Source organism: Enhydra lutris, unplaced genomic scaffold, assembly GCF_002288905.1.
Source record: "Enhydra lutris kenyoni isolate GAN:26980312 unplaced genomic scaffold, ASM228890v2 scaffoldscaffold17, whole genome shotgun sequence".
NCBI classification, from domain to species: Eukaryota; Metazoa; Chordata; class Mammalia; order Carnivora; family Mustelidae; genus Enhydra; species Enhydra lutris.
The window spans coordinates 13,664,262-13,692,056 of record NW_019154101.1 but is presented as its reverse complement, the minus strand read 5'-3'; the positions used below and the strand labels follow the sequence as shown (position 1 = coordinate 13,692,056).

The following is a 27,795-nucleotide window of genomic DNA, read 5'->3' as shown; positions in this document are numbered from 1 at the left end:
TGGGGTAGAAACTATATCGGATCCAGTTGTAACAACACTGGTCTGGGCTGGGTCAGCCTTGACTCAGTCTTGCAGGCTCCTGTGCTCTTTCTTACCCTGAGAGCATGTTGGCGAGTGGGCAGACTCTGAGGGTATTGAAAAAATAACCACTGGTTGTCTGCATTTTTTATATTAAATAAGGTGCAGTTTATAAGAAAAAGTGTATGAGAATTAGAATTGTATCACCAGAATGGAAACTGCTGCTTTCCATTCATCACAGCATAAACTATGGCTCTATTTTGCTGAAAACATCCATTCATCAATATCCACTTAGTGAATGATACCTCTTCCCAGGAAGACAATCACAAACCTAGTTATAATTTTTTTCTTACACATCCAACATTTTTACAGAAGGGAAAAAAAAAGGAATTAGAATAGTTCGGGATTAGCAATGAGTCTTTGATACTGTGTGGCTATCTTGAGTGGTTTTTGGAGAAGTGGTTGCCTTAAGTCAGCCATGCACCACTAACTTGTATTTCTTATTTATAAAAATCATCAGACAGAAGAACATGAACAATAACATTAAAGAAAGCACACATTTCAAAGCACATATTGAAGGAAATGAAAGTTTCTGATGAAATATTAATTCTACATTAATTTTGCATTACTTTTGATTCCTCCCAGCATTAAAACAGCAGGCAGAAACAATTTCAAAAGCTACAGGAGAACATCTTGTACTTTTTTGGGCTCCGCTTCTAGGTTTAACTCAACTCTTCCAGGTTTTATTAAAAAAGACAAAATCCGATTTTCATTGCCTTATACTCCTCATTTATTTATGTATTCAACAGGTGTTTATTGAGCGCCCACTGCATGCTCAGCACTGCTAGAGATGCAGCAGATACCAGAGTGAACAAGACATTCTACAACTTGGTCCAAAGCAGACAGACGCCAATGAATACACATCTCTTTCCTGGAGTTCACCGTCATTGCTCCCCTAGGACTTGCCTGGCCCTGAAGCTCCCTCTGTCCTCTGATCTTTGGGACCTTCCTGTTCTACTCCTTAAGGGACCTGGCTTCCAGCATCTATCCCATGTCCCTCTTGATCCTGTCCTCTCTGTTGGCTATTTTTCTTTGCCATATAGGCCCATGCTGATTTTACCCCGGAAGCCTAATTGCTCTGTAGCTTTTTATTTTTCCCTCTTCACAATCACTTTCTGAAAGATTAATCTACAGCCACTGCCTCTGGTATTTTGGCCCCAATCATTCCTCAAGATACAGCAATACTGACACCTCTCTTGGCCAGGATCACCAAAGCTACATTGTGTTGCTGCTTTTGATTAAACCTTCTGCAGCATTTGGCGTTACTAATCATTCTCTCATTTAATTCTCTCCTATCCTGATTTATGTCTTTTTTCTTCCCTCCTGGCTCTCTGGCCCTTTCTTCTGGTTTTTTTTTTTTTTTTTTTTTTTTGACTCATTTTGTTCTTTTTGTCCCTCAAAGTTGTCACGTCTGAGGGCTCAGTCCTTGGCACTCTCATTTTCATATTCTACATATGCCACCCTCTGGCTGTCACCCACCTCTTACTTCCTTTCCTGCCAAACTTCTTGAAAAGAGTTGCATTCAGCCACTGCTTCCGTCTCCCTCCAATTCATTCAGCCACTCAGTGCAATCTGGGTTCTGTTTCCCAAGCACAGTCAAAATGGCTCAAAAATACACTTCTTGTTTTTGAACCCAGCAGAGACATTTTAGTCCTTACTGGACTCAGTATAGCATCTGACACTCCCTCCTGCTGGTGCTCTTACCTGCCAGGCTCCCCATCCATCCTTCATCTCTCAAACCTCCTTGTCAGACTGCTATGAGTTCCTAGTCTATGGGCTCCTGGATTTACTCTCGTTTCTTCTACGCTATGCTTCTGGGACTTTGCCATGGTATCTGTTCCCATCTCTCCACACTTATCCTGAATGATGTCACCTACTATTCTGGCTTCAAAAGTCATCTCTCTGCTGATGACTTCCAAATCTACGTCTCAAATCTGGACCCATCTCTTAGACTCCAGAGCCTCCTGATCTCGTGTGGATGTACCAAAAATACCTACAGCTCTGCATGGCACGAACATAACTCACTCTTTGTCTCCATACTGTTCTTCCCCCACTGAATGGGACCACTGGAGACTTAGTTGCTCAGGTCTGAATCCCGAACCCTGATATCTAAGCAGTCACTCCTTTCCTCCTGAAACACTTCCCTGACGTGCTTCCAGGGTCTATCACATTCTTCTGGGTCTCCTCTTTCCTCCGGTCTCTGAATGTTGGCAGGTCCCAAGGCTCAGCATTCAGGTTCCTTCTCTTCTCCATTTACATTCACCCCATTGGTGATCTAATCTGACCATAACTTTCAACCCCATCTATTTAAAAATGATTCTAAATTAATAATTCAAGCCCCCACCTCTTTCATGAACCCCAGATACATATCCCCACCCGCCTCTAGCAAGCTCTGCCTGGATGTCCAACAGGAAGCTCAAGCCTATGTGGCCAAAGCAGAATCTTGATTTTCTGCTCCACATCTGCTCTTCCCTTGTGTTCCTCATTTTACCACATGGCACAACCCAGTGGCTGAGTCCAATAACCGAGGAATCATTCTTGAATCTCTCAAATATCCCTCATACAAATACTCAGAAAACCCTATTGGCTCTATCTTATAAATGTATCCCCCAAGCTCTAGCCACCTTTGTGGTTAGCATCTGGCTTCAAGTCACGGCATCTTTCAGTTAGTGGCCTCCATGTACAGTCAACTCTCCATGAGCAGCCACAGCCCCAGTGACCTAAAAATACCAATTAGGTCACATCAATCCCCCACTCTGCACCTTGCACTCTGCACATTCAAATGATTTTTCTTAGAACAAATCCAAAATGCTTTCCTTGATCTTATGTAATAAGATCTTATGTAATAAATAATATAAAATAAAATAACATATATGTATTATTATATATAATAACATATATATTATATTAGCCTTATGTAGTCTGGCCTCTACTTCCTCCTTCAATGTCATCTCTTACTGCCAGTAACTTCATTCACTCTTTCTGTGTCTTAAACATGCCAGAGCCTTCACCCTTATATTGTTCCCTTTCCTTAGAACTCTCTTCCCCATATCTTTGCATATCTTACTCCCTCATGTTCTGGTTGGAAAGAAAACAAAAGTGAAACTAAGTATAACTTGGAAGGGAAACTTCATGAGGCTAAGAATATGATCTTTATGATATATATCTAGAACTCATAGAAAGGTATATGTAATATATGCTCAATAAATATTTGCTACACACATGGGTGAATAAAACGTGGATTGAGCCTTCTTCATGCACACATCAAATAAGTCACTGAGTCCTGTCTTTTTAGCCACCTATATTTCTCTAGAACCTCTTTACTTGCCCTATCCTGTCTGCCCCTTCCTCATCAGGCCATGCAAATGAACTCTCTAAATTGCAAATTTCATCATATCATTACTACTCTAGAAACTCTCAGGATAAAGCCTAAGTCCCTTAGGCTTAGCGTTAAACCTTAACGTTGTTTGTCAGTCCCTTCGTGATCTGTCACCAGCTGCCTCTTCATTCCTTCTTTGACCATTTCTCTTTCAAACTCCATGCAGAAGCATTTTTAGTTTCTTTAACATGTCATGGTCTTTCTCAACTCATTTCTTTGCACTGGCTGTTCCTTCTGCCCAGAGTTCCCATGTCCGTCTCTCTCACTACCCCTCCCCTGGTCCACTCAGACATATCTTTCAGAGCTCAGTTGAGACATTTCCTCTAGGAAGCCCTCTTTGGCTTCGCAAGTCTGAATTAAGTGCCCCCTCAGGGGGTTCCCACTGGTCTCAGTATTATCAAATTGCACTTACTATGCTAAGACACAATTACCCTCCATAAGGAAAGGATTTTTTTCTCTCTTGCACTCAAATTTTATTTTCTGAAGCTAGATGGTGTTTGGTACACACAAGGGCCCCTTAAATATTTTATTAATTCACTAAAAAATATTTGTGGAGCACCTAGAAGGTGCCCAGCGCTATCCTAGGAAATAAGAAATCTAGTTAATAATAAAAAATTCTCTATGTTTATGGAGTTTAAGTGACAATCAAAATATATAGTATGCCAATGGAGATAAAAACTATGGAGAAAAATGAAGCAGGGGAGAGGGAAGGAAGTGCTGACTGGGGCAGGAGATTGTGATTTTAAACAGGGTGGCCAGGGAAGGACCCATTGAGAAGGGAACTTTGGAACAAGGTCCAAAGGTGCTTATCTCATTGTCTGGCAGATAGTAGATGTTGAATGGTGAAAATTTTCTGCTTCTCTGAACCATTTGGGGGGGAATCTGCTGTCACTGAGGTAACTAGTATTGCCTAAAGCTGCTTATTGAGAGGACTTCAGCCAAAGGAGCTGAAGGTGCATTTCTGTGTAGCACCTATTTCTATCCTCATTCTCTGGTCCAGATGGTGTTGCATCTCCTAAACGGACGACAGAGTCCCCCAGCTGATGGCTTCAGAAAATGCTCAGCTATATTCTTTCTTTCTGTTCAGGGGATCTTGAATTGTAACTGGCCCCTGACCCAGAAGATACAAAAAAGAGGGAAGACAGGAAGAAGGATAGAAATAATTCCTGCTATTTTCTCACAGGTTGGTGTTTTTATTAATTCTTATGGTCTGAGTCTTAAAAAGTCTTAGCAGCTTTTTAAAAAAATATTTAATTAATTTATTTATTTGAAAGACAGAGAGAGAGAGCTCGAGCAGGGGAAGAGGCAGAGGGAGAGAAAGAGAAAGAAGCAGACTCCCTGCTGAATATGGAGCCTGATGAGGGGGCTCTGTCTCTAGATTCCAAGATCATGACCTAATCAGAAACCAAGAGCAGGACGCTCAACTAACTGAGTTTAAAAATCTTTTTAAAAAGATTTTATTTATTTATTTGATGGGGGAAGTCTTAGCAGCTTTAAGACTATACCCTTCATTCTTAATGCATCTCAAAGACTTTTACTGATTTATGATTTATCAACAAACACATCCCTTCAAAAGCATTGCCAAAGTAAGCAGGCTAATGCACGTATTTTCTTTTTTATAGTGCAAGTACATCATCCTACTTTAAGTACTAATTGCAGGTGAATTTTGTGTAGTGATTGAATCAAAATGGGCACTTCTGTAAAGGCAACCAATCACGATGCAAGAGTATTTTCCTGGATGTCTGTCCATGGCAGACAGTACCAAAATGGTCTTCCAAAGAAGTCCATCTAGGTGGCACTGGGAGCATTGGGACCTTAGTGACCACAGAGAGGAAATAGGTCCTTGCCAGGATCCTTTTCTCAGAGAATGGAAACACCAGCACAGACAGACAACAGAAGATTGCCTTTGCACCTGTGTGTTTCTGGTTCCTTTTGGAAGGCCCTCGAAAGGTCAGCACCTTCAAATCTGCCTGGGGGTGGAGGAAGAATTAAATCCTGTCTCCAAATGTATTCATTTCTTGTTGCTGCTCTAACAAACGACCACAAACTTAGTGGCTTCAAACAAATAACTTCATAATCATACAGTTCTGGAGGTCCGAAGTCCTAAAATCAACATGTTCACAGAGCTGTGTACCTTCTGGCAGCCCTCAAGAAGAACCCCTTTCTTTGCCTTTCTCAGCTTCTAGGGCAACCTGCATTCCTTGGTTTGTGGCTCCTTCCTCCATCTTCAAAGCCAAGACAGTAGCATCTTTAGGCTGCTTCCATTGCTGCATCTTCCCCCCACCCCGCACTGCCCTGACTCTGGCTCCTCTTTTCAAATGACCTTTGTGATTATATTGAGGTCACTCAGAGAATCTAGGATTATCTCATCATTTCAGATTCATCAATTGTATCACATCTGAGAGTCCCTTTGTCTCGTAAAGTAACATATTACAGGGATTAGAACTCTAATATCTTTGGAGGGTCATTGTTCTGCCTATGACACAAGCTATGTTCATACATAAAGAAAGGTGTGCCTTGGAAATAATGACTTTTTTTTTTTAAGGGAAAGAAAGCTGCCACTTATTGAACAGGGCATGAAGGTGTTTACATATCTAATCTTCTTCAACACTGGAATTTGTTCAATCTGGACATGGTTGTCATTCAAGGTAGTCATGCTGGAAGGTCATGAGTGTATTTTAATGAAGCTCTCATTGCTCAAAAACATTTTGAACTTTCTAAAATTGCCTTCAGAGCCCTCACTGGAATATCCTTAATGGAAGCAACTGCTCATTCTTCAAGAGTAGGTTTTATTTTTTTGGAAAGAGCACAAATGCTGGATTAAGCTAGATAATACTTTTGGGATCCAAAGGAAGGATAAATTATAAAAGAAATCTGCGTGACTTAAAATCGGCTCGGAAGATGTCAAAGAAACTCCACGATATTTTGAACAATGGCAGGCACATCTAAATAAGTGTGTAATAAAAAGCATGTTGAAGAATAATATTAATTTGAGGGGTGCCTGGGTGGCTCAAAAAAGCCTCTGCCTTCAGCATGATCCCAGGGTCCTGGGATGGAGCCCCACATTGGGTTCTCTGCTCAGCGGGGACCCTGTTTCCTCCTCTCTCTCTCTGACTCTCTGCCTACTTGTGATCTCTGTATGTCAAATAAATAAATAAAATCTTTAAAAAAAGAATAATATTAATTTGAAAGTATAAATTTGGTTATGTTTACTAAGCCACTTTGTTTACATCTTATATAGTAAAATATTGTTATTACCTCAAGGACATTTTTATTTGAAAAGAAAGAGAATTCTTATATAGAATGATGTTTCTAATGAAACCACTTGGTGTTTGCCTACTCTTAATTTTCATGTTACACTGCCTAATTAGAGAAGCTATTTACAAACTAGCTCTTTTCAAGTCCATTATCTTTTCATATTGTATCCCCTAATTAAATCCTTTACAGGATATAGGATTGTTTTTTAAACGAGGCCAAACTAGATCAGTGGTTTAAAAAAGAAAATCCTCAAATCTTGTAACCAACACATAAAATCTCTTGCCCTCTCTTTCATTTTATTAATAATCTTTAATGTTTCAAGAAACCAAGGAAGTAATTACCTGGAGAAAACTATGAGAAATTACCAGTGATGTTATTTATAGAATTTTGCTTGAAGAAAGGCAGGGAGGATGACTTGAAATAAAAACATGACTCTAAATTTCTATCAAAAGATTTCATATGTATAAAAATCACTTAAAGGCCAAATGAACACGTTTGGGCAACAAGCCTTAATTGGCAGGGTTTTAAAGCATGGCTAATTGGAACACCTTTTTTTTTCTAATTGACGTATGGCTGATAAACATCTTTATATTGGTTTCGAGTGCACAACACAGAGAGTCAACAATTCTATACATAAAGCTACTCTCACCACAGTAAGTGTAGTCCCCATACAACGTTATTATACTATTATTGACTACATCCCTATTTTTTGTTTTTCATCCTGTGACTTACTTATTTTATAATTGGGATTTTGTATCTCTTAATCCCCTTCAGTTATTTCATCCATCACCCAACCATCTCTCCTCTGGCAACCACCAGTTTGTTCTCTGTATTTATCATTCTGTTTCCATTTTTATTCATTTATTTATTTGTTTTGTGCTTTAGATTCCACATATAGATGAAAGCATATGGTATTTGTCTTTCTCTGAATTATTTCACTTAGTCTAATACTCTTGAGATCCATATATGTTGCAAATGACAATATCTCACTTTTTTATGGCCAAGTAATATTCCACTATATATATACATGTGTGTTGTGTGTGTATCACATCTTCTGCATCCATTCACCTATTGATGGACACTTACATTGCTTCTATATTGTGGCTATTGTAAATAATGCTGCAGCAAACAGAGTGATGCATATATCTTTTCAAAATAGTGTTTTTGTTTTCTTTGGGTAAATGCCCAGTAGTGGAATTACTGAATCATACTGGAACACTCTGACTTTTAAAATTTTAATTTGTTTCTATTAAGGCTTCTAAGGTATAAGTTTCCAAAGTAAAGAAAACTTTGAGTTTTGCAATTTTATTTACTTGGACATTAATAGACTTGTTTTCAGTACTGTGCTTTCTGTCTTGGTCCTGTTTTCTCAGTCTCCCTGTCCTTTCCCCTTTTATAAACACACACACACACACACACACACACACACACAATTTAGAGGTGCTCACTAAATCTATTTGCAATTCCTTACTTAAATGAATGAAAACATCGATTAAAAGTGTCCATTTGCCCATAATTCCTCTGATTCTATTCTGTACAGAGCATGCACATTTGGGAGGTGTAAGGCAGTCAGTGGTTAACCGATTAATCTATGTGAGCACATAGACACCTTGGGGATATCCACAGCCAGGCCTCCTGTGTCTTCCCCTCTGCCCTGTTCACTCTTATCCACCAAACATAACAGGTATTTTGGCTTCTAACTTTGAAAATATCAATCTTGTGTGTGGCATAATACTGGACTATAGGAGTGTTTCACTTTTCACAAACTCAGTGTATTGAAAGAATATCTATGGAAACAGAAATAGTTACTATTCATTGTACAGAACGATTTTTCAATTTATAAGAAATACCCTGTATATTTCCCAGAGTATTAAAATTAGAAACCATTTGTAAAAATTTATTTTTGGAAGTAATATTTCAGGAACATGTTCGTTGCAAAATAAAAGTGGTATATCTGTACCAGAGGAGAAAATTTTCTTGATTTTGCTTGTTAAGCAACAGCATTCCATGGTTTTAAGGTTTGTTTAGCTCTGATAATGTGAAAACATAATTCCAAGTAGGGTATAACTATATTGACTTATACAAGTTCCCTTGATATTTTCACTCCCAAACAGAGTGGGCTAGAAGAATTTTGCTTGTACCTAGAAGCAATCTCATTAATGTTTATGAGATTTCACCTCTATTGACTGGCAAATGGTCTTATGTGAAGTAACAGAGTAATCAATCAGTGGTAAAGCTAATTGGAATGTGGGTTTCCTAACCTTCTTGTATCTCAAACAAGGTCTTTCACCTAGAACAGTTTGCATGCAACTGCACAATTTTTCATTGCTTTTCTTCGGTTTGCTGTCCAAGAGTGAGAGTGTGTGTGGAGAGCACAGTCTAGTTGAGGCAACATGTATCTTTTTTTTAAAATTGGACCAATGGAAAGAATCCATGCAGTGGAAAACAGGTGAGTAAAAGGACTGGTATTTTTTGAGCCTCTACCACATGTTGGAGGCTGGCTAAAGCAGTGGGTGTCCCAGCTTGGCCGACTCACTGTCACATGGATCTCAGACACGTTTGAGAATGCTGGAAGACCAGGGAAATTCCATCTACAGGAAGGACAGAGGAACGTCACTGAGGAAGGTGTTGGAGGTGGTGACGGGATCAGAACAATATGATGTGTCATTGTTTGTTGGATTATTTTTGCCTGGGACTGTGGGGAAACAAGGCTCACTGCATGCAGTGTTACATGTACATACCCAGGACCACACCAGCAGGCAGGTTTTTAAATTCTTCGAAGTGGGAAAACTGGTGTTCAGACAGAAAACAAATAGATAAGGGCATCTCATTTATAACCTGTCTACATGAGCCATTGGAGCTGACAATCACCAAAAAACCAAGTGGCCCTGTTTTACTGTGGGATTCATGCTGTCAGTAAAGTCTAGGTTTATAGACCCCACCAAAATGTCTCCTCTGGAGAGTCCTTTCTGCCACGGGTGGAAGCAGTCCCTCCTCTCTGCAATCCCATAACATTTGTGCATAGCTCCATTTTACTACTGTTCAGACTGCACTGTAATTTGTCTATACATCTGTCTTCCAGAAAAATAGGATAAAGTTTTTTGGAAATGTAATTTTCCACCGTCAATCATGCCCTTTCTGCCTTCTACCTGTTAAACTGGGCCGTGAGAAAAAAAGAGGGCAGGTCCTTTATAGAACAGAGAGGTCATTCATCAACTTTCAAATACCAAGCTGACTTTCCTGATGTCTTTAGCGAAGAAAGGGCTAGAATCAGGTTCAATGACAGAGAAGGCATTCTAAATTCTGTAATTCTCCCTCCAGCATATTAAGAATTGATTACCAACTACATCAGAGTTTCTTCCAGAATGTGGAAGGTTGCTCTTTTCTACTTTAGGACCCAACTGGGAGGTCTGGTGTCCTGAAAGGAGGGTGTAAGACAAGGAAGTTCATGCTAGAGAGGAAGAGTGGGGGAAGAGTTTGTCTCTCCCACCATGGACTGTGGGAAGAGAAAAGGAATTAATATCGGAGAAGCAAGTGTTGAGTCATAGGTGCCCAGAGGTGCCCTCTCTGCATTGAAGTCCCAGGGGGGAAAGAATGCTAGATTGTTAGAGGGGAAACTGAAAGCAAAGCATTGATTTCCTTTTGGGACAGCCACACCAACCTGAAAAGCCTGCATCAGAGAATGATGAGAGGTGAAGTATCATCAGCAGAGAGCACCCTACTTCCCCAGAAGCCTTTTCTGGGGCTCCTGTTTTGCCAGATGTCTGAGTGCTCTGCAAAGTGGTGCAGGCTGGCTTACCTGGGTGGGGCGAGGGGTTCCATCTGACAAGGACCAGCAAGGCTGAAGACCAAACACATTTACATCCAGATACCTGAGGCCGCAGATCCGTGAGGATCAGGGGGCTAGTCAGCAAGGAGAGGGACACCACCGGGGGGCAGAGTGAACATCAGAGGCCAGCCGGATGCCAGGCACAGAGTTGAGGAGCTCCACATCCAATCCAGCAAGTGCACACCCAACAACGGGAGAGCTGTCCCACCCTGGAGAGCAGCCAAAGGACCAACATAGGCCCGAGGTCACACTACAGACCCAGCCACACGCCATCTCAGAAGTGAGTATGGAAGAAGGGACTTCTGAGAGGGTGAGCATTTGTCCAAAAGCAACTCAACTATCCAGAGAAAATGTTTAACTAGAAGACATTAGTAATTTTATATGAAATCAGACTTTTCCTTCCGCCTCCTGCTATTTAGCCAGCTTGTGGGCATTTGAGGGTAAGGTTCCCTAGAAAGATTTGATGAATTATAGGATTATGAAGAAGGTGAAGATGCTCTGAACATCTAAGTATAGCACGAGTGAATCTGTGTGGAGACAATGCCTATAACGCTTGAGCTTCTTAAGAGCTGGGACAATTTTTTCATCATCTCTACATCCCCAGAACATAGTAGAATACTCAAAAGGTGTTTAGCGTTCTATATCTGAGTCCTGTAAGAATAAATGAACTTACAGATGATGAAACCACTAGCGGTCACTGTGTTGTCCTACCCCATTCATAGTTCACCTTTAGAAATTCAACCTTTCATGCATTAACTTATTTATGCAAATATTTCATACATTGTTGGTATCTATATATACATGATCTTGTGAAGGAAACAAAGATCAATTGTTTCTGCATTTATCCAAACACAAGAAATTTATTTAGTGCTTACTGTATACCGGATACACAGGTCTCACCTTCAAGGTCCTTACAGATATGCAGGAGGGAGTAAATGTGTTTAAAAAAAAAAAAAAGTCTGTATTTTTCTCAGGTTAAAAAGCTGGCAGGAAACCTGCAGTGTCCAATCACATATTTATTTATTTATTTATTAAATTTATTTTATTTACATATTTAGGTTACTTCTACAATCGTGAAAATAAAAAGTCCAGATTTAAGAAATCTGAAAGATATTCAGAATATCATATTCCCTTTAAGGGTAAGAACTTTGTCTGCTTTTAAAGCTTTGCTTTTAAATGTACTTTAAAATATCTTTTGAATAGTCATAAACTGCCATAGTCCTACACTAAGGACAGGTAAAACAGCAAGGGTAAAGAAGGAAATACAGTCTTAAAAGCTGAACTCATAATCGTAAACTCAAGCCCATGGATCTGTTTCTAACGTGCATAGGCAGTTTTTGTTTCTGGGCTCATCCATGGAGGTGGAAATACAAGTTGGCTACAAATAAGTTTAGTGACTTTCTCTCTTATATCATAACTTCTTGACTATGGGACCAGAGGTACATGAGTCCTGAGGATGAGTGGTACCCCTCTCCTGTCTCCAGGAAAGATACTAATGCATACTTTCTTCATCACCCTACTATATTGTATCCTAACTGATAACATAGCTTCCCACTGCCCCACAGCAGGGCTCAGGTCTGATAAGTAGTCATATCCCCAGCCTCTAACCACAGCATAGGCATTTTTGAAATAATAAATACATCTGAAGGGCAAGTCTATTCACACGGCTTAAATTTTCGACATGACAATGTACAAACTACCCAGCCTTTCTCTGGATCTGATACAACTTAACTCATAGCCTACTGAAAATTGACAAAGAGAAAACCCAGAAATGACTGAGAGTTACATAAAGCAATAAGACAAACTGTCACTTGTGTATATCTTAGCATGATGTGTATGTTACATGTATATGTTGCGTGTATGCCTTGTAGAATTAATTTCAGAGCTGGATATCACAATACACACTGGGGAGGCTGCCTTGCATTCTGTATTAACTATTCCCAACATGTTCTGAGTCAGAGGAGCAGGACAGAAAGAAAATAACCAGGGCCAGAGGAATTTCTTTCTTGTCCTTTGCCTCTGATGGAAACTGCCAGAAGAATGGAAAGTGCTCTGAAGTATACACTATGTGAGGAGGAGAATGTGTTAGAGGTACAGACCCCTCAGTATGGTTATCAGCAAGAGTACTGCAAATTGTTTCCAACGTGAATTAATTTTAGTTGCCAAATACCATGTTTGAAGAGACAAGCTTTCTTCTGATTTCACAGAAGCACCAGTTTCATCTGTTTGCATTTTAGTACTACACGGCTGAAAAAAGATGAATAATCTTTAGGCGAGAAGTTGTAAATCTGATATTTCTACTGAAATGGTTCGTATGGCACAGTTATAAAAATAGCAGTGCTTTTAGGATTTATCCAAATGTCACCGCTAATCCGTCACAATCTATTCATTCTCTGCAAGTCAAAAGATACAAACTCACAAAGGTGTCTTTAGAACACAATCTTTATAAATCCTTATAAATCTATTAATTTTCTAATAAGGGAAACAGCTGGGTTTCTTCACTTCACTGTCTCTCCTCCATCATCTTTTTCCTTAATATGTTATCACTTTTGCCATTGTTAACTTTTTTTAGCTTCCAACTATGAAGGCAAAGTTAAAACATTTTTTTTCCCCAAAAGATGTTCAACATTAGCTCCTAAGGACCTGCACAATAAAACCACAATGAAATATCACTATGTATGTTTTGGAATGGCTAAAATAAAAGATGATGATAACACCAAGTGCTGGTGAGGATACAGAGCAACTGGGCCTCTCATACATGGCTGGTGGGAATGTAAAATGGTGCTGCAGCTCTGAAAAGCCATTTGCCAGTTTCTAAAACCAAACGGGCACTCTCCATATGACCCAGCAGATGCACTTTTGCACATTTAGCCCAGAGAAATGAAATCTTATGTTAACACAAAAATTTGCACATGGATGTTCATGGCACCTTTATTTGTAAAAGCCCAAAGTGGAAACAATTCAAATGTCTCTCAATAGGTGAATGGTTAAACACACTCTGGTACATCTAGACCGTGTAATACTATACTTCAATAAAAAGGAATAAAATATTGATATATGCAAAAATCTGGATGCACTTAAAGACGTTATGCTTAGTGGGAAAAAAAAAACCAATCTCCAAAGGTTAAACACTGCATGATTCCATTTCATATGGCATCCTCCTGCTGACAAAATCATATAGCTGGAGAATAGATTAATGGTTGCCAAATGCAGGGATGGGTTGGTGGGATGGGTGCAACTTTACAGCAGGAGCACAACAGAGTTGCTTTGTGGTAATGGGGCAGTTCTGTATCCTAATTGTGCTAGTGTTTACACAGACTTACAAATGGGATCGAATTGCACAGAACTACACACACACACACACACACACACACACATTCATGAATGAAAGAAAAGGGGTTGAAAACTGAAAAAGGTCTGTAGTCTAGTTAACAGTATTGTACCAGTATCAATATACTAGTTTTGACATCATACAAAAGTCATATAAAATGTCACAATTGGGGAAAGCTGCATAAATGATGCAAAAGACTCTATATATTTTTGCAATTCCCTGTGAGTCTATAATCATTTCAAAAATATATATTTCCAAAAAAAAAAAAAAAAGAAAAAAATGTTTTCCTTTCCAGTTTCATGTATCAGTTGTTTGTGACATCTAACCCTACGTTCGGTGAACGAACTCAAAGGGCAGGAAGAAAAAGCAAAGGCAGGCTCTTGGTGTCTTTTTGGTTTATGTCTCTATTTTTAAAAGAATCAAGAAACAAAAGTATTTGGTGCTATGCCAACTATTAATGAATTCTGGCTTGTGAAAACAGAAGTGCTCTGAAAAAGGGTTACAGGGTCACATCTTATCATTTCTTTCCTCAGAAATTTTCATGGCTCTCTTTTACCTATAAAATTAAGTCACACTCTTCCTACTGACATTGAAGATCTCTTACAATATGGTCCCAACTTAAGTCTTCAGTTCTGTCTTTCTCTATTCCTTTAAGAGAATCCACTGCTTTAACTGGTTCTCTACACTAGGGCCTGAGTTTTCTTTAAGACTCAAATTTGGCTTCCCATGGCACTTAGCCTTAAGACTCAAACACTTGACCTGGCCATTGAGACTCATAATGTTTGGTGTCTGCCTCCTTCTCCAGGCCATCTTGTACTAGTCTTCATTCCCTATGCCCAGTCACATGACTGGTCTTCAACTTCATCCTTGTCACAGCCCTTCCTACCCAGGGCCTTAAGCCCATTGTCTTCTTTGTTTAGATCTCTTTCCACCCCTCCTATTTATTTATTTGTCTATTATTTCTTATTTTTATTTTTATTTATTTTTTATTATTAAGTTCAGTTAGCCAACATATAGTACATCATTAGTTTTTGCTGTAGTGTTCAACAATTCATTAGTTGCATATAACATTCAGTGCTCATCACAACATGTGCCCTCCTTAATACCATCATCTGGTTACCCCATCACTCCACCCCCTCCCTTCTGTAACCTTCAGTTTGTTTCCTAGAGTCCAGAGTCTCTCATGGTTTGTCTCCCTCTTTGATTTCTTCCCATTTAGTTTTCCCTCCCTTTCCTTGTGGTCCTCTGCATTATTCCTTATGTTCCACATATTAGTGAAACCATATGATAATTGTCTTTCTCTTTTTTACTTACTTCCCCTCCAGTTCCATCTTTGTTGATGCAAATGGTAGTATTTACCCTTTTTGATGGCTAAGTGATATTCCATTGTATATATAAACCACATTTTCATTATCCATTCATCTGCTGAAAGACATCTTGGCTCCTTCCACAGTTTGCCTATTGTGGACATTGCTGTTATAAACATTGGAGTGCAGGTGTCCCTTCTTTATACTACATCTGTATCTTTGGGGTAAATACATAATAGTGCAATTGCTGGGTTGTAGGGTTTCTTGATTTTTAACTTTTTGAGGAACCCTATACTGTTTTCCAAACTGTCTATACCAGCTTGCATTGTCACCAACAGTGTAAGAGAGTTTCCCTTTCTCCACATCCTTGCCAACATTTGTTGTTTCCTGTCTTGTTAATTTTTCCTTTTAACTGGTGTAAAGTGGTATCTCACTGTGGTTTTGATTTGCATTTCCCTAATGGCTAGTCATGTTGAGAATTTTTTCCTATGTCTGTTGGCCATTTAGATGTCTTCTTTGGTGAAGTGTCTGTTCATGTTTTCTGCCCATTTCTTGACTGGATTTTTACTTTTCGGGTACTGAATTTGATAAGTTCTTTATAGATCTTGGATACCAGCCCTTTATATGTAATGTCATTTGCAAATATCTTCTCCCATTCCTCTCCCATTGCCTCTTAGTTTTGTTGACTCTTTCCTTTGCTGTGCAGAAGCATTTTAACATGATGAAGTCCCAAAAGTTCAGTTTTACTTTTAAAGATGTGTCTTGAAAGAAGTTGCTGTGGCTGACATCAAAGAGGTTACTGCCTATGTTCTCCTCCACGATTTGAATGAATTCCTATAATACATTGAGGTCTTTCATCCATTTTGAATTTATCTTCGTGTATTGTGTAAGAGAACGGTCTGGTTTCATTCTTCTGCATGTGGCTATCCAATTTATTGAAGAGACTCTTTTTTTGATTGGATATTCTTTCCTGATTTGTTGAAAATTATTTGACTGTAGAGTTGAGGATCCATTTTGGGGGTCTCTATTCTGTTCTAATGATCTGTGTGTCTGTTTTTGTGCCAATACCATGCTGTCTTGATGATCACAACTTTGTAACAGAACTTGAAGTCAGGCATCGTGATGCTCTCAGCTTTGGTTTTCTTTTTCAGGACTCCCCTGGCAATTCAGGGTCTTTTCTGGTTCCATAAAGATTTTAGGATTGTTCATTCCAGCTCTGTGAAAAATGTCAATGGTATTTTGATAAGGATTGCATTGAAAGTGTAGATTGCTCTGGGCAGCATTGATAGTTTAACAATCTTTATTCTTCCAATCCATGAGCATGGAATGTTTTTCCATCTCTTTGTGTCTTCCTCAATTTCTTTCACAAGTATTCTGTAGTTTCTAGAATATAGCTCCTTTACCTCTTTGGTTAGGTTTATTCCTAGGTATCTTATGGTTTTTGGTGCTATTACAAATGAAATCAATTCCTTAATTTCTCTTTCTTTAGTTACATTGTTAGTATATAGAAATGCAACTGATTTCTGTGCATTGATTTTGTATCCTGCCACATTGCTGAATTGCTGTATGAGTTCTAGTAATTTGTGGATGGAGTATCATGTCATTTGCAATGAGAGAGAGTTTGACTTCTTTGCCAGTCTGAATGCCTTTTATTTCTTTTTGCTGTCTGATTGCTGAGGCTAGGACTTCTAGTACTATGTTGAACAATAATGGTGATAGTTGGCATTGCTGTTGTCTCCTGACCTTAAAGTAAAAGCTCTCAGTTTTTCCCCATTGAGAATGATATTCACTGTGGGCTTTTCATAGATGTTTTTATGATGTTGAGGTATGGCCCCTCTATCCCTGTACTTTGAAGAGTTTGAATCAGAAAAGGTTGCTTTTATTTTATCAAATACTTTTTCTGCATCAATTGAAAAGATCATATGGTTCTTTTCTTTTATTAATGTACTCTATCATGTTCATTGATTTCTGAATGTTGAACCACCCTTGCATCCCAGGAATAAATCCCACCTGGTAGTGGTGAATGATCCTTTTAGCACCCTGTTGGATCCTATTGGCTAGGATCTTCTTGAGTATTTTGGCATCCATGCTCATCAGGTATATTGGTCTGTAATTCTCCTTTTTGATGGGGTCTTTGTCTCATTTTGGGATCAGGGTAATGCTGGCTTCATAGAATAAATTTGGAATTTTTCCTTCTATTTCTATTTTGTTTTTTTTTTTTTGAAACAGCTTCAATAGAATAGGTATTATTTCTTCTTTAAATATTTGGAAGAATTCCCCTGGGAAGCCATCTGGCCCTGGGCTCTTGTTTGTTGGGAGATTTTTGATTACTGCTTCAATTTCCTTATTGGCTGGGGGGTCTGTTCAGATTGTCTATTTCTTCCTGTTTCAGTCTTGGTAGTTTTTAAGTTTCCAGGAATACATCTATTTCTTCCACTCCTCTTTCAGACTTCAGTTCCACTATCAATTTTTCAGGGGAAAGCCTTCCCCAGCTTGCCAGTTGAAGTCAGGTTGGTTTGACAGCCATTCTCATAGAACTGTGTTGCTTTCCTTTAGAATGCTTATCCTTCATTAAAACTATACATCCATTTGTTTGATTATTTGACCAAATGCTGCTTTCCCTATTTGACTAAAAGTTCCATGAGAATACAGCTTGTATCTATTTTTGCTTGCAACTTATTCACCACTTAATGAAATGTCTTGAACATAGAATTATTAAATAATTATTTTTTTAGTGACTGGATGAATCAAACTGGAATAACTGCTCCCCAATCATATTCATTGGGTTTCCTGCCCCCACGCTTCTGTCATGCTCTTCATCCCATGTGCAAATCTATACCCACATTTTATCTTCTCTACATTTTATCTAATCTTATAGACTCATATGAATGGGTACTTTCTTGGTCTTTGGAAATAAACATCATCTCTGCCTTCTTTGGAAACTGTAGCACTTAGGCATCTGTTCTCTTGCAGTACTTGGCATTGCTATCGATAGATTTTTGCCTCTTATGCTCTTTATCAATTCATATGTTTCTGGAGGGCAAGGCTTATTCATTTCTCTTTATGTCACTTGCAATAACTAGCTCATTTCTCAGAGGCTTAATTAATATATTTTCCTTATTGATTAATATGAGTAAAAGCTAAACACATATTAAAAGCTGAATTAATATTTATAGAAATAAGGAAAAATTATTGGCACTTGTTAGTTCTACTGATTTCCAATGAGTAAACAAAATTAAATTACTAAATAGCTGTACAGACATGGTTCCAGAACAAATGCCTTCTGTTCTGACCATTTATTATTATTTAATAGGTTTATTTGTTGTACATGGCAAAGTCATTCTAAAATTGTTAGATTCAACTTGCTTTTTTACTTTTCACTATTCCTTGCTCAGTAAATTACAATGAAGACCAACTGATATTCCAGTAGAATTATTATTTTTTTTCTCGCTAAAGAATTGAGATAAACTTTTTCATAGAATGGAACATTAAAATAGGCATTGAAGAACGAATTTGAGAGAGGTAGCAGGATGGATCAGGATGGTGGGGTACGACATGGGTTGAACTAAACACCTGAAGACCATGAGACCAGTTGTTAAGAATAAATTGCCACTGTTCCAAAAAGAAAAGAAAGAGAAAGGAAAATTGAAAAAAAAATTTCAAAAAAGCTCCATAGAACTTAAGAAACCAACAATTGGTTGTGACTTTACAATGCTTAAAAACAAACAAACAAACAAAAACCCCACAGAAGCCAACTATATTTTCAAAGGAGAACATCTCCTCTTCATTCTCCCCAGGCTCACTTACAGTTTTTGGCTCTGGGCTAATGGGCTCAGCTCTGCCACAAAGCTAACATTTGTCTCTTCCTTCTCCTGCCCTATCTGTAAAGACATTCTGGAGGCCTCTACATTTAGGTAGAGAACTGCTGGGAATTTCTGTGCCCCCAAACAGTGGAAATCAATGCAATTGAATTAACTTCTTTAAACAATTATTGAGTACCTGGCATGTGCTGGGTTTTCTAGTAGGTACTAGAAATTCGGAGGTGAACAAGAAATTACCCTTGCTATGAAAGAACTCACAGTTGGGTGGAGTAGGTAGGAATATTCAAACATCATTCTTCAGTAAGACAGACTGTAGACAGAGCTAACAAATAAAGTGCCACGGGAGCACAGAAGAGAGATACCTATTTCTGTTGTGGGATTCATTGAAGTGAGTGGGAGTAAAGCTGAGTATGGGGGCACATAGCTGATTTCCCATCATTTATTCACATTTCTCCTCCTGCAGTGGGTGACATGTGATTAGTGGGATTGATCCCATCCTGATGCCACGAGTGAGTGCTGACTGGTGAGCCAGTAACCCTCAAAGCAGAGATGGTACTACCCTGCCAGAGGGCATTTGGAAATCCACAGGGACACTTTTAGTTGTTATAAGGCTGAAAAAGACGCTATTAGCTTTTAGTGGACAGAAGCTAAGAATGTTAAATGACCAATAATGTAGGAAAGGGACCCAAATCATGAAAAATTGCCCCACCCAAAATGCCAGTAGTACTCCTGAAAAACATGAGTCTGAGACAATCAGAAATCTCATCCTGTATTGGGTTGGGAGTCCAACTTTAAGCCAATTAGCTCACAGCATTTCCCCATGTCATTGTGGTCCAATTAGTATAAGGGCTCTGGACTTCTTTTCAATGGGTTTAGGTAGACAAGCATCCTTTCTGTCTCACTGGGCATGCAGGAGGAAGCCTGCAGCCTCATTTCATTCCAGCTTAGACAACTTCCCATTCAATCTACACAATCTAAATATGTTTAGGTGGTTGGTCTGCTTGCTTGATTCTGCATTTTTGTTATTGTTTTTCCAAGTAAATTATTTGAATGGCAGGAATGTTGTTGTGGTATCAAGTCTAAGTAAGACATAACATATGTGAATAATATTTTGTTTTCATCCCAGAGCCTTGGAAGGCTATAAAATTCATAATATGGCCATAAAGGGGAAATGACGGTGAAAAAAATGGTCAAGTGTATCATTTATGGTATAATGAAGAATGGAAATGGTGTCTGGTGAAAGTTGTGAGAACCCAAGTTTAAACTTGCAATTGTGTTTGTGTGTGTGTGTGTGTACACACACCCATGTGCCTAAAAGAAAAGGAGAGGGAGGAAGGGAGGACAGAGTGCTATCTTCATGAATAACACTATTTAGGAATTTGTATCTTGTTCTTTTAGGAAAGATTCTGTCCCTTTCGATTGCAAAATCTCCTCATTAAAGAAAGCTAAAAGAAAAGATTATTAAGCACTGGTTACTTAATCAAAGTCCATTAACGTGTTCTAAGATGTTTTAAGTTGTGTTTAAAATGGCTCTGTTTTTATGCCTATTAATAACTCTCCTACTGACATAAGATTAGTTGGTAGTATTCATAGCTAGAAAATATTTTCCTACATTTTCAATAGTTACAGTTTAATAAGAACAAAGAGGGAAAAGATATCCAATTACATTTGAATTAAGAAAAATTAATAAGATATGGAAATAATGCACAAGTTAATTTTTAAACACCCAATTTCCCTCTTGCAAAACCTTTAGAGAAGTATTTAGATTTCCAGGTGACTAAACTGAAAGCAAACTACATCTGGAAACTGAGGAGGGTGAGAAAGACATAAGATCCGCCAGTACCTGAATACTGGTCAGAGTCGTGTACTGGTAAGCCTTGACCACCAGATAATTTGCTTCCAGGTCGATGAGTCCCAGGATCATATATTTCCACCATCTTCGTCGTAAAATTGCCAGGAGGTTTTCTTCTCCTGTGTCATGAAGGTGAGAAGAAATGGGTTAGGTTCTGAAATATAAACTGTATATTTAGAAGGATTCTAAATTATTGTTGTACTCGATATTTTTCTTGTTCCTTAACAAATGTTCAATTAAACAAATGAATTGTGTCAAAGATTGACATGTTTTTACTTAGCTAATAGTCTTCATTGTAAACTTTGGCTTTTCAAATTGGTTTTTATACCAGAATAAGACTAGGTAGGTTTTTAGTTCACCATGAAAGGCATTTTTCTCATGAACATCTGATGAAAAAAAGTCATATAATGTAAAAATAAAAGGACAGGTATACCAGAAAGGCTGCATAAACATACACAAAGTCCAAATCATTCTAAACTTCAGTATTGTGGTAAAGTAGAAAGAAACAAAATGAGGGTAGGCCAATGGACAAAGGCCTATGCTTGACAGCACATCTGTAGTTAGACTCCCAGATGCCATCCTGAGTGCTTGCCCAGCTTTGAACATTACATGCTTTGAACATTATATTCTGGTGGGGTGTGGGTGATGGGAAAGAATTAAAATAGAGGGTCTCGGATGGACAAGAGCCATAGGATCATGGTCTGAGTATTGCCCCCAACCATAATCTTCACCATCTTGCCTCTTAAGTTTATAACATCAGAACAGATTTTGAATCTCTTAGCTTTTCATCCATATTTTTACATCTTTCAAGCCTGAAAGAAATCTATTTTCTCAAGGGGAAATCATGATTGTTAATAATAACAGCTCTCTGGAGTCAAGCTGTGAGGTCTTCATAGAAGTATGGGATCTGCAGAAACTGAGTGAATAGTGACTGTATCCATTATGATTGCTGCACAACAAATTATCCTAAAACACTGCTGCCTAAAACAATAAGCAACTATTACCTCCTTGTTTTGTGGGCCAAGAGTCTGGACACAGCTTAACCAAGTGTCTCTGATTCAAGCTGTCTCAATAAGCTGCAGTCAAGTTGTCATCCATGGATGTAGTCACATCTGAAGGTCTGACTGGGGAGGGATCTCCTTCTAAACTCACTCAGCATGGCTATTGGCAGGCCTCAGTCCTTACCTCAAGGGCCTGCCTGAAGACATGGCAGTTGATTTCACCCAGGATGAGCACTGGGGGCAAGGGAGACAAAGTGCAGGGGAGAGGGAAAGTACATGTTTTTTTTAATAACTTATCATCAGAAATGGGACTTCTTCCCTATTCTCTTCTTTAAAGGAGGGTCAACAAGTTCAACCTACATTTAAGGAAGAGAATTTTGTAAGGGTGTGACTATCAGGAGGCAGAGATCATTGGAGGTTATCTTAGAGGTTGGCTTCCCCAGTGACACACACTTCTAGTATTTTAGCTGTGCTTAAGCTGGTTCTCAAGAACCTCAACAAACTCCACATCCTCGCCTGTCTCTGAGCCACTCTCAGGACTTTGAACTCCTAATTTCTACCACTGGTCTTATTTAAGTGACCATGATATGAGGTGAAGACCTTTTCAACCTTATATAAACTTGTAAAACAAATCTTTCCAGCTACATAGAGAATGTCGGAGTCTGGGCTGTGCCTGGTTGGCAACAAGGAGAGGGAGGTCTCTGGACCTTTGGTAGCTAACCCAGTTTTCAAGCCTCATTTTGGGAGCCACACTTCTCACAACATTTGCTCCAAGTACACTAAAAATCTTTCTGACTTGGTGAATTGTTAATTCCTGTTGATCCTTCAAAATTTAGCTATTCTCTGCCATTTTGTCTGCTGTCACTGCACCCTTGGCAATGTGTACCCAGTAGATCCTTTCACATGATTGACTACTTAGAAATTTTCTCTTCACAAAACTGAGAGTTTGGGGTTGATAAGACATCAATGTCCTACTCATATATGAATCCAATGCCCTAAGCATACTGACATATAATAAGGATTAGCGAAGTGTTTTGGAATGGACAAATAATTGAACTGAAAAAAAGTGTGAAGTGCTATTTCTCTGAGTATCTCAAGAGTCAGCTCTAGTATATGAGTCACATTTCTTGTGTTTTGCACTGAGATTCATAGCCAGTGGATGCGATCCCCAAGGTCATTTCATTATAGCCAGCTCATTTTGACAGCACCCTTGCACAGCATTTCTGCCTTTCTTATCTGCCTACACATTTGATCAATCAACACACCTCTCAAGATTTACCTTGTAAATTAGTGATTTGCCACCTGACTGAATATTCCCATCTTCTTGAGAGATTTTTAAAAATCTCAATGCTTGGGACCAGACACTCAAAATTCTAGTGTAGTTGGCTTTGGGTGGAGCCTGGGCATTGGGCTGAGGATCAAACTTAGGACTTTCAAATGTTTGATGTCCAGTGGTTATCCTCAGGATGACCTGCGCTAGGAATTTCAGATATAACCGCAAAGTAGTGAATGCTCTTCATACCAAAGAAACACCTGAACATCTGGCCTGAAGTATGCTTTTCCTTGTCTTGTCTCTGGGCTTTTCCCTGTGCTGATTCCTCTGCTTGGACTGTTTTTCTTCCAGTCTCCAAATGAAAGATGAGCATAGACACTAACACCAGGGAGCCTTCCTTGGTCTTCCTAGGGCTGGATTTCCCTGTAATATGCTTCTTTAACACCCTTTGCTTACCCACATACAATACCAATCTCACTGTATTATAATGACCTGTTTTCTTGACCCTATTACTCATTAGATTATTAACAATTTGAAGACAGTAGCATTACCCTGGTCATCACTTTATCTCTAGGATCCAAAAATACATAGTAAGTGGTCAATAACTAATACAAAATGTATGAATAAATTTCATGTTTAATAATCTCAGCAAAGCTAAGTAGATTGAAATTGAGGTACTTAAAATATATCTACTATAAACATGCATGTTCCGGACAATGAAAATTGTTTTCCAGTTAGAATGTAGACAACATCTGACACAATTAATTTGGTGACCATTTTACACATGACATACTATACATAGGACATAAAAAGGTCGATGGCGTATTTAACTGCAAAGCTGCAATTCTATAGTTACAGGTCATTGTCCCAGTTAATTTACACAATGAACAGACAGTTGCCAAACTCAGAGCATACCAGCCACATCTCAATGATGTAAGACTGAAAATCTGGGTCATGGTGCTGTTTGTTCTACCAATCAATAATATATTCAAAGTGTAATTCATCACATAGATTCAAAGGAATGATTAGTTGACTTGCTGTTCTGCTGCAAAAGTCTGCAAAGCAAAACACCTAAATAAATGTTCCATATTGTTCCATATTGTTTGATTTGAAGCACCAGAAAACATACAACATTCTTGCACAGCAAAATTATCCAGGAAGGCAAGAGAGCACTTTTGTATTTTTGGCTGAGCAAAAAATCCAGCCCTAAGAATGACTGCTTAGGGATTTATCTACATGACTCTTATTAACACTGATGTACAACAGGCCATTAAAATTCTTTCTAAAACAATGAAAATGCGTTCTTTACAGCCTTTGTGCAAAAACGCTCCCTAAATCTCATAAAATAGGGCCATCCATAAGAAACACCAGCACAACTGGTGGTATATTAATGTTTTGAAATTCTTTTTTTTTTTCAATTAACTGAAGGAGTAATAAAATCCATGGGTGGAAACTTTAGAATTACAGTTTGCCATTTGCATGCATTCTGTTAATTATTATTTTTATTATCAATATGTTCAAATGTAAATAAAATTATTAGAGAATATTATAATAAGGTAACATGCAATCTGATTTAATAGATGTTAACATTTTGCCATATTTGCTTCATAAATATTGTTTTTTTTTCTGAGGAAGAAATGTTTAAGATAAAACCGAAGCTCCCCTTCTGCTCTTGCCAGATTCTATTCCCTTGCTCCTTCCGCACGTCACTGTCTTGATATTGTTGTGGATCCTTCATGTTTGTGTTTTTGTTATACATTTCGTAGTTACGTTTGTATCCAAAATAGGATTTAACTTCCTTTGGTATGTTTTTAAACTTTAAATGAAAGTTTACTTTAGGGGCGCCTGGGTGGCTCAGTGGGTTAAAGCCTCTGCCTTCGGCTCAGGTCATGATCTCAAGGTCCTGGGATCGAGCCCCACATGGGGCTCTCTGCTCAGCTGGGAGCCTGCTTCCTCCTCTCTCTCTGCCTGCTTCTCTGCCTACTTGTGATCTCTGTCAAATAAATAAATAAAATTAAAAAAAAAAAGAAAGTTTACTTTATATACTGTAGATGTCATTCTTCTAGGTTCTTCTTTTTTTAACGTTTAATATTGTTTTAGAAATGTGTCCCTATTGTTTTGTGTAGAGCTAACTCATTTATTTTAAACACTGTATATTCTCATACTCTCTGAATATGCCAAATTTATCCAGTCTTCCACTAAGAGACATCTAAGCTGTTTCCAATTTTTCTCTATTAGGAACAGCATGGCCAGGAAAGTTACTCTGATTTCAAGTAACAGCATTCTAGAAACAATAACTACTTCACTAATTAAGAACAGGGAAGGGAATTACTGACAATCTTTATCACATCATTCATATTGAATTTTACTAAGCACCAACAGCACGATCAATTAAAAGTGGTTTAGAATTCTAGTAACAGGGAGGAGTCAAGATGGCGGAGAAGTAGCAGGCTGAGACTACTTCAGGTAGCGGGAGATCAGCTAGATAGCTTATCTAAAGATTGCAAACACCTACAAATCCAACAGGAGATCGAAAAGAAGAACAGCAACTCTAGAAACAGAAAATCAACCACTTCCTGAAAGGTAGGACTGGCGGAGAAGTGAATCCAAAGCGACGGGAAGATAGACCGCGGGGGGAGGGGCCGGCTCCCGGCAAGCGGCGGAGCAACGGAGCAAAAAATCGGGACTTTTAAAAGTCTGTTCCGCTGAGGGACATCGCTCCAGAGGCTTAACCGGGGTGAAGCCCACGCAGGGTAAGCGTGGCCTCAGGTCCCGCAGGGTCACAGAAGGATCGGGGGTGTCTGAGTGTCGCAGAGCTTACAGGTATTAGAACAGGGAAGCCGGCTACAGAGACAGAGCCGAGGAGTGAGCTCTAAGCTCGGGGTTACCTTGAACCGGTCGCAGGCTCGGTCAGCTTGGAGCGCGGCCGGAGGCAGGGTGACGGGAGTAAATTGGCGCTGTTCTGTGAGGGCACACTGAGGAGTGGGGCCCCGGGCTCTCGGCTCCTCCGGCCGGAGACCGGGAGGCCGCCATCTTCATTCCCGCCCTCCGGAACTCTACAGAAAGCGCTCAGGGAACAAAAGCTCCCGAAAGCAAACCCGAGCGGATTACTCAGCCCGGCCCCTGGTAAGGGTGGTGCAACTCCGCCCGGGGCAAAGACACTTGAGAATCACTACAACAGGCCCCTCCCCCAGAAGATCAACAAGAAGCCCAGCCAGGACCAAGTTCACCTACAAAGGAGTGCAGTTTCAATACCAAGGAGAGCAGCGGAATTCCAGAGGAGGAGAAAGCAAAGCACGGAACTCATGGCTTTCTCCCCATGATTCTTTAGCCTTGCAGTTAATTTAATTTTTTTTCTTTTTCAATTTATTTTTCTTCTTCTGCTAATTTTTTTTAACTTTTACCCTTTCTTTTTTTAATGTTTTTTAACTAGTTTATCTAATATATATATTCTTTTTTTCCTTTTTATATTTTTTCTTTATTGGTTTTCTTTTTTTAATTGTTTCTTTTTTTTTTTTTTCTTCTTCTTTCTGAACCTCTTTTTCTCCCCTTTCTCCCCCCTCACGATTTGGGATCTCTTCTGATTTGGCTAAAGCATATTTTCCTGGGGTTGTTGCCACCCTTTTAGTATTTCACTTGCTCCTTCATATACTCTTATCTGGACAAAATGACAAGGCGGAAAAATTCACCACAAAAAAAAAAAAAAAACAAGAGGCAGTACCAAAGGCTAGGGACCTAATCAATACAGACATTGGTAATATGTCAGATCTAGAGTTCAGAATGACGATTCTCAAGGTTCTAGCTGGGCTCGAAAAAGGCATGGAAGATATTAGAGAAACCCTCTCAGGAGATATAAAAGCCCTTTCTGGAGAAATAAAAGAACTAAAATCTAACCAAGTTGAAATCAAAAAAGCTATTAATGAGGTGCAATCAAAAATGGAGGCTCTCACTGCTAGGATAAATGAGGCAGAAGAAAGAATTAGCGATATAGAAGACCAAATGACAGAGAATAAAAAAGCTGAGCAAAAGAGGGACAAACAGCTACTGGACCATGAGGGGAGAATTCGAGAGATAAGTGACACCATAAGACGAAACAACATTAGAATAATTGGGATTCCAGAAGAAGAGGAAACAGAGAGGGGAGCAGAAGGTATATTGGAGAGAATTATTGGAGAGAATTTCCCCAATATGGCAAAGGGAACAAGCATCAAAATCCAGGAGGTTCAGAGAACCCCCCTCATAATCAATAAGACTAGGTCCACACCCCGTCACCTAATAGTAAAATTTACAAGTCTTAGTGACAAAGAGAAGATCCTGAAAGCAGCCCGGGAAAAGAAGTCTGTAACATACAATGGTAAAAATATTAGATTGGCAGCAGACTTATCCACAGAGACCTGGCAGGCCAGAAAGAGCCGGCATGATATATTCAGAGTTCTAAACGAGAAAAACATGCAGCCAAGAATACTATATCCAGCTAGGCTATCATTGAAAATAGAAGGAGAGATTAAAAGCTTCCAGGACAAACAAAAACTGAAAGAATTTGCAAATACCAAACCAGCACTACAGGAAATATTGAAAGGGGTCCTCTAAGCAAAGAGAGACCCTAAAAGTAGTAGATCAGAAAGGAACAGAGACAATATACAATAACAGTCACCTTACAGGCAAT

General features: G+C 39.0%; 1 protein-coding gene across 1 annotated transcript in view; it reads right to left on the bottom strand.

Moving 5' to 3' along the window:
• The window catches only part of LOC111147805 (solute carrier family 35 member F1), a 394,491-nt gene that overhangs the window by 53,230 nt on the left and 313,466 nt on the right, over nucleotides 1-27,795 (bottom strand). Inside the window, exon 3 of the mRNA XM_022504048.1 lies at nucleotides 20,847-20,974. Coding sequence (XP_022359756.1) covers nucleotides 20,847-20,974 — 128 coding nt within the window. The remainder of the gene's footprint in view (nucleotides 1-20,846; nucleotides 20,975-27,795) is intronic.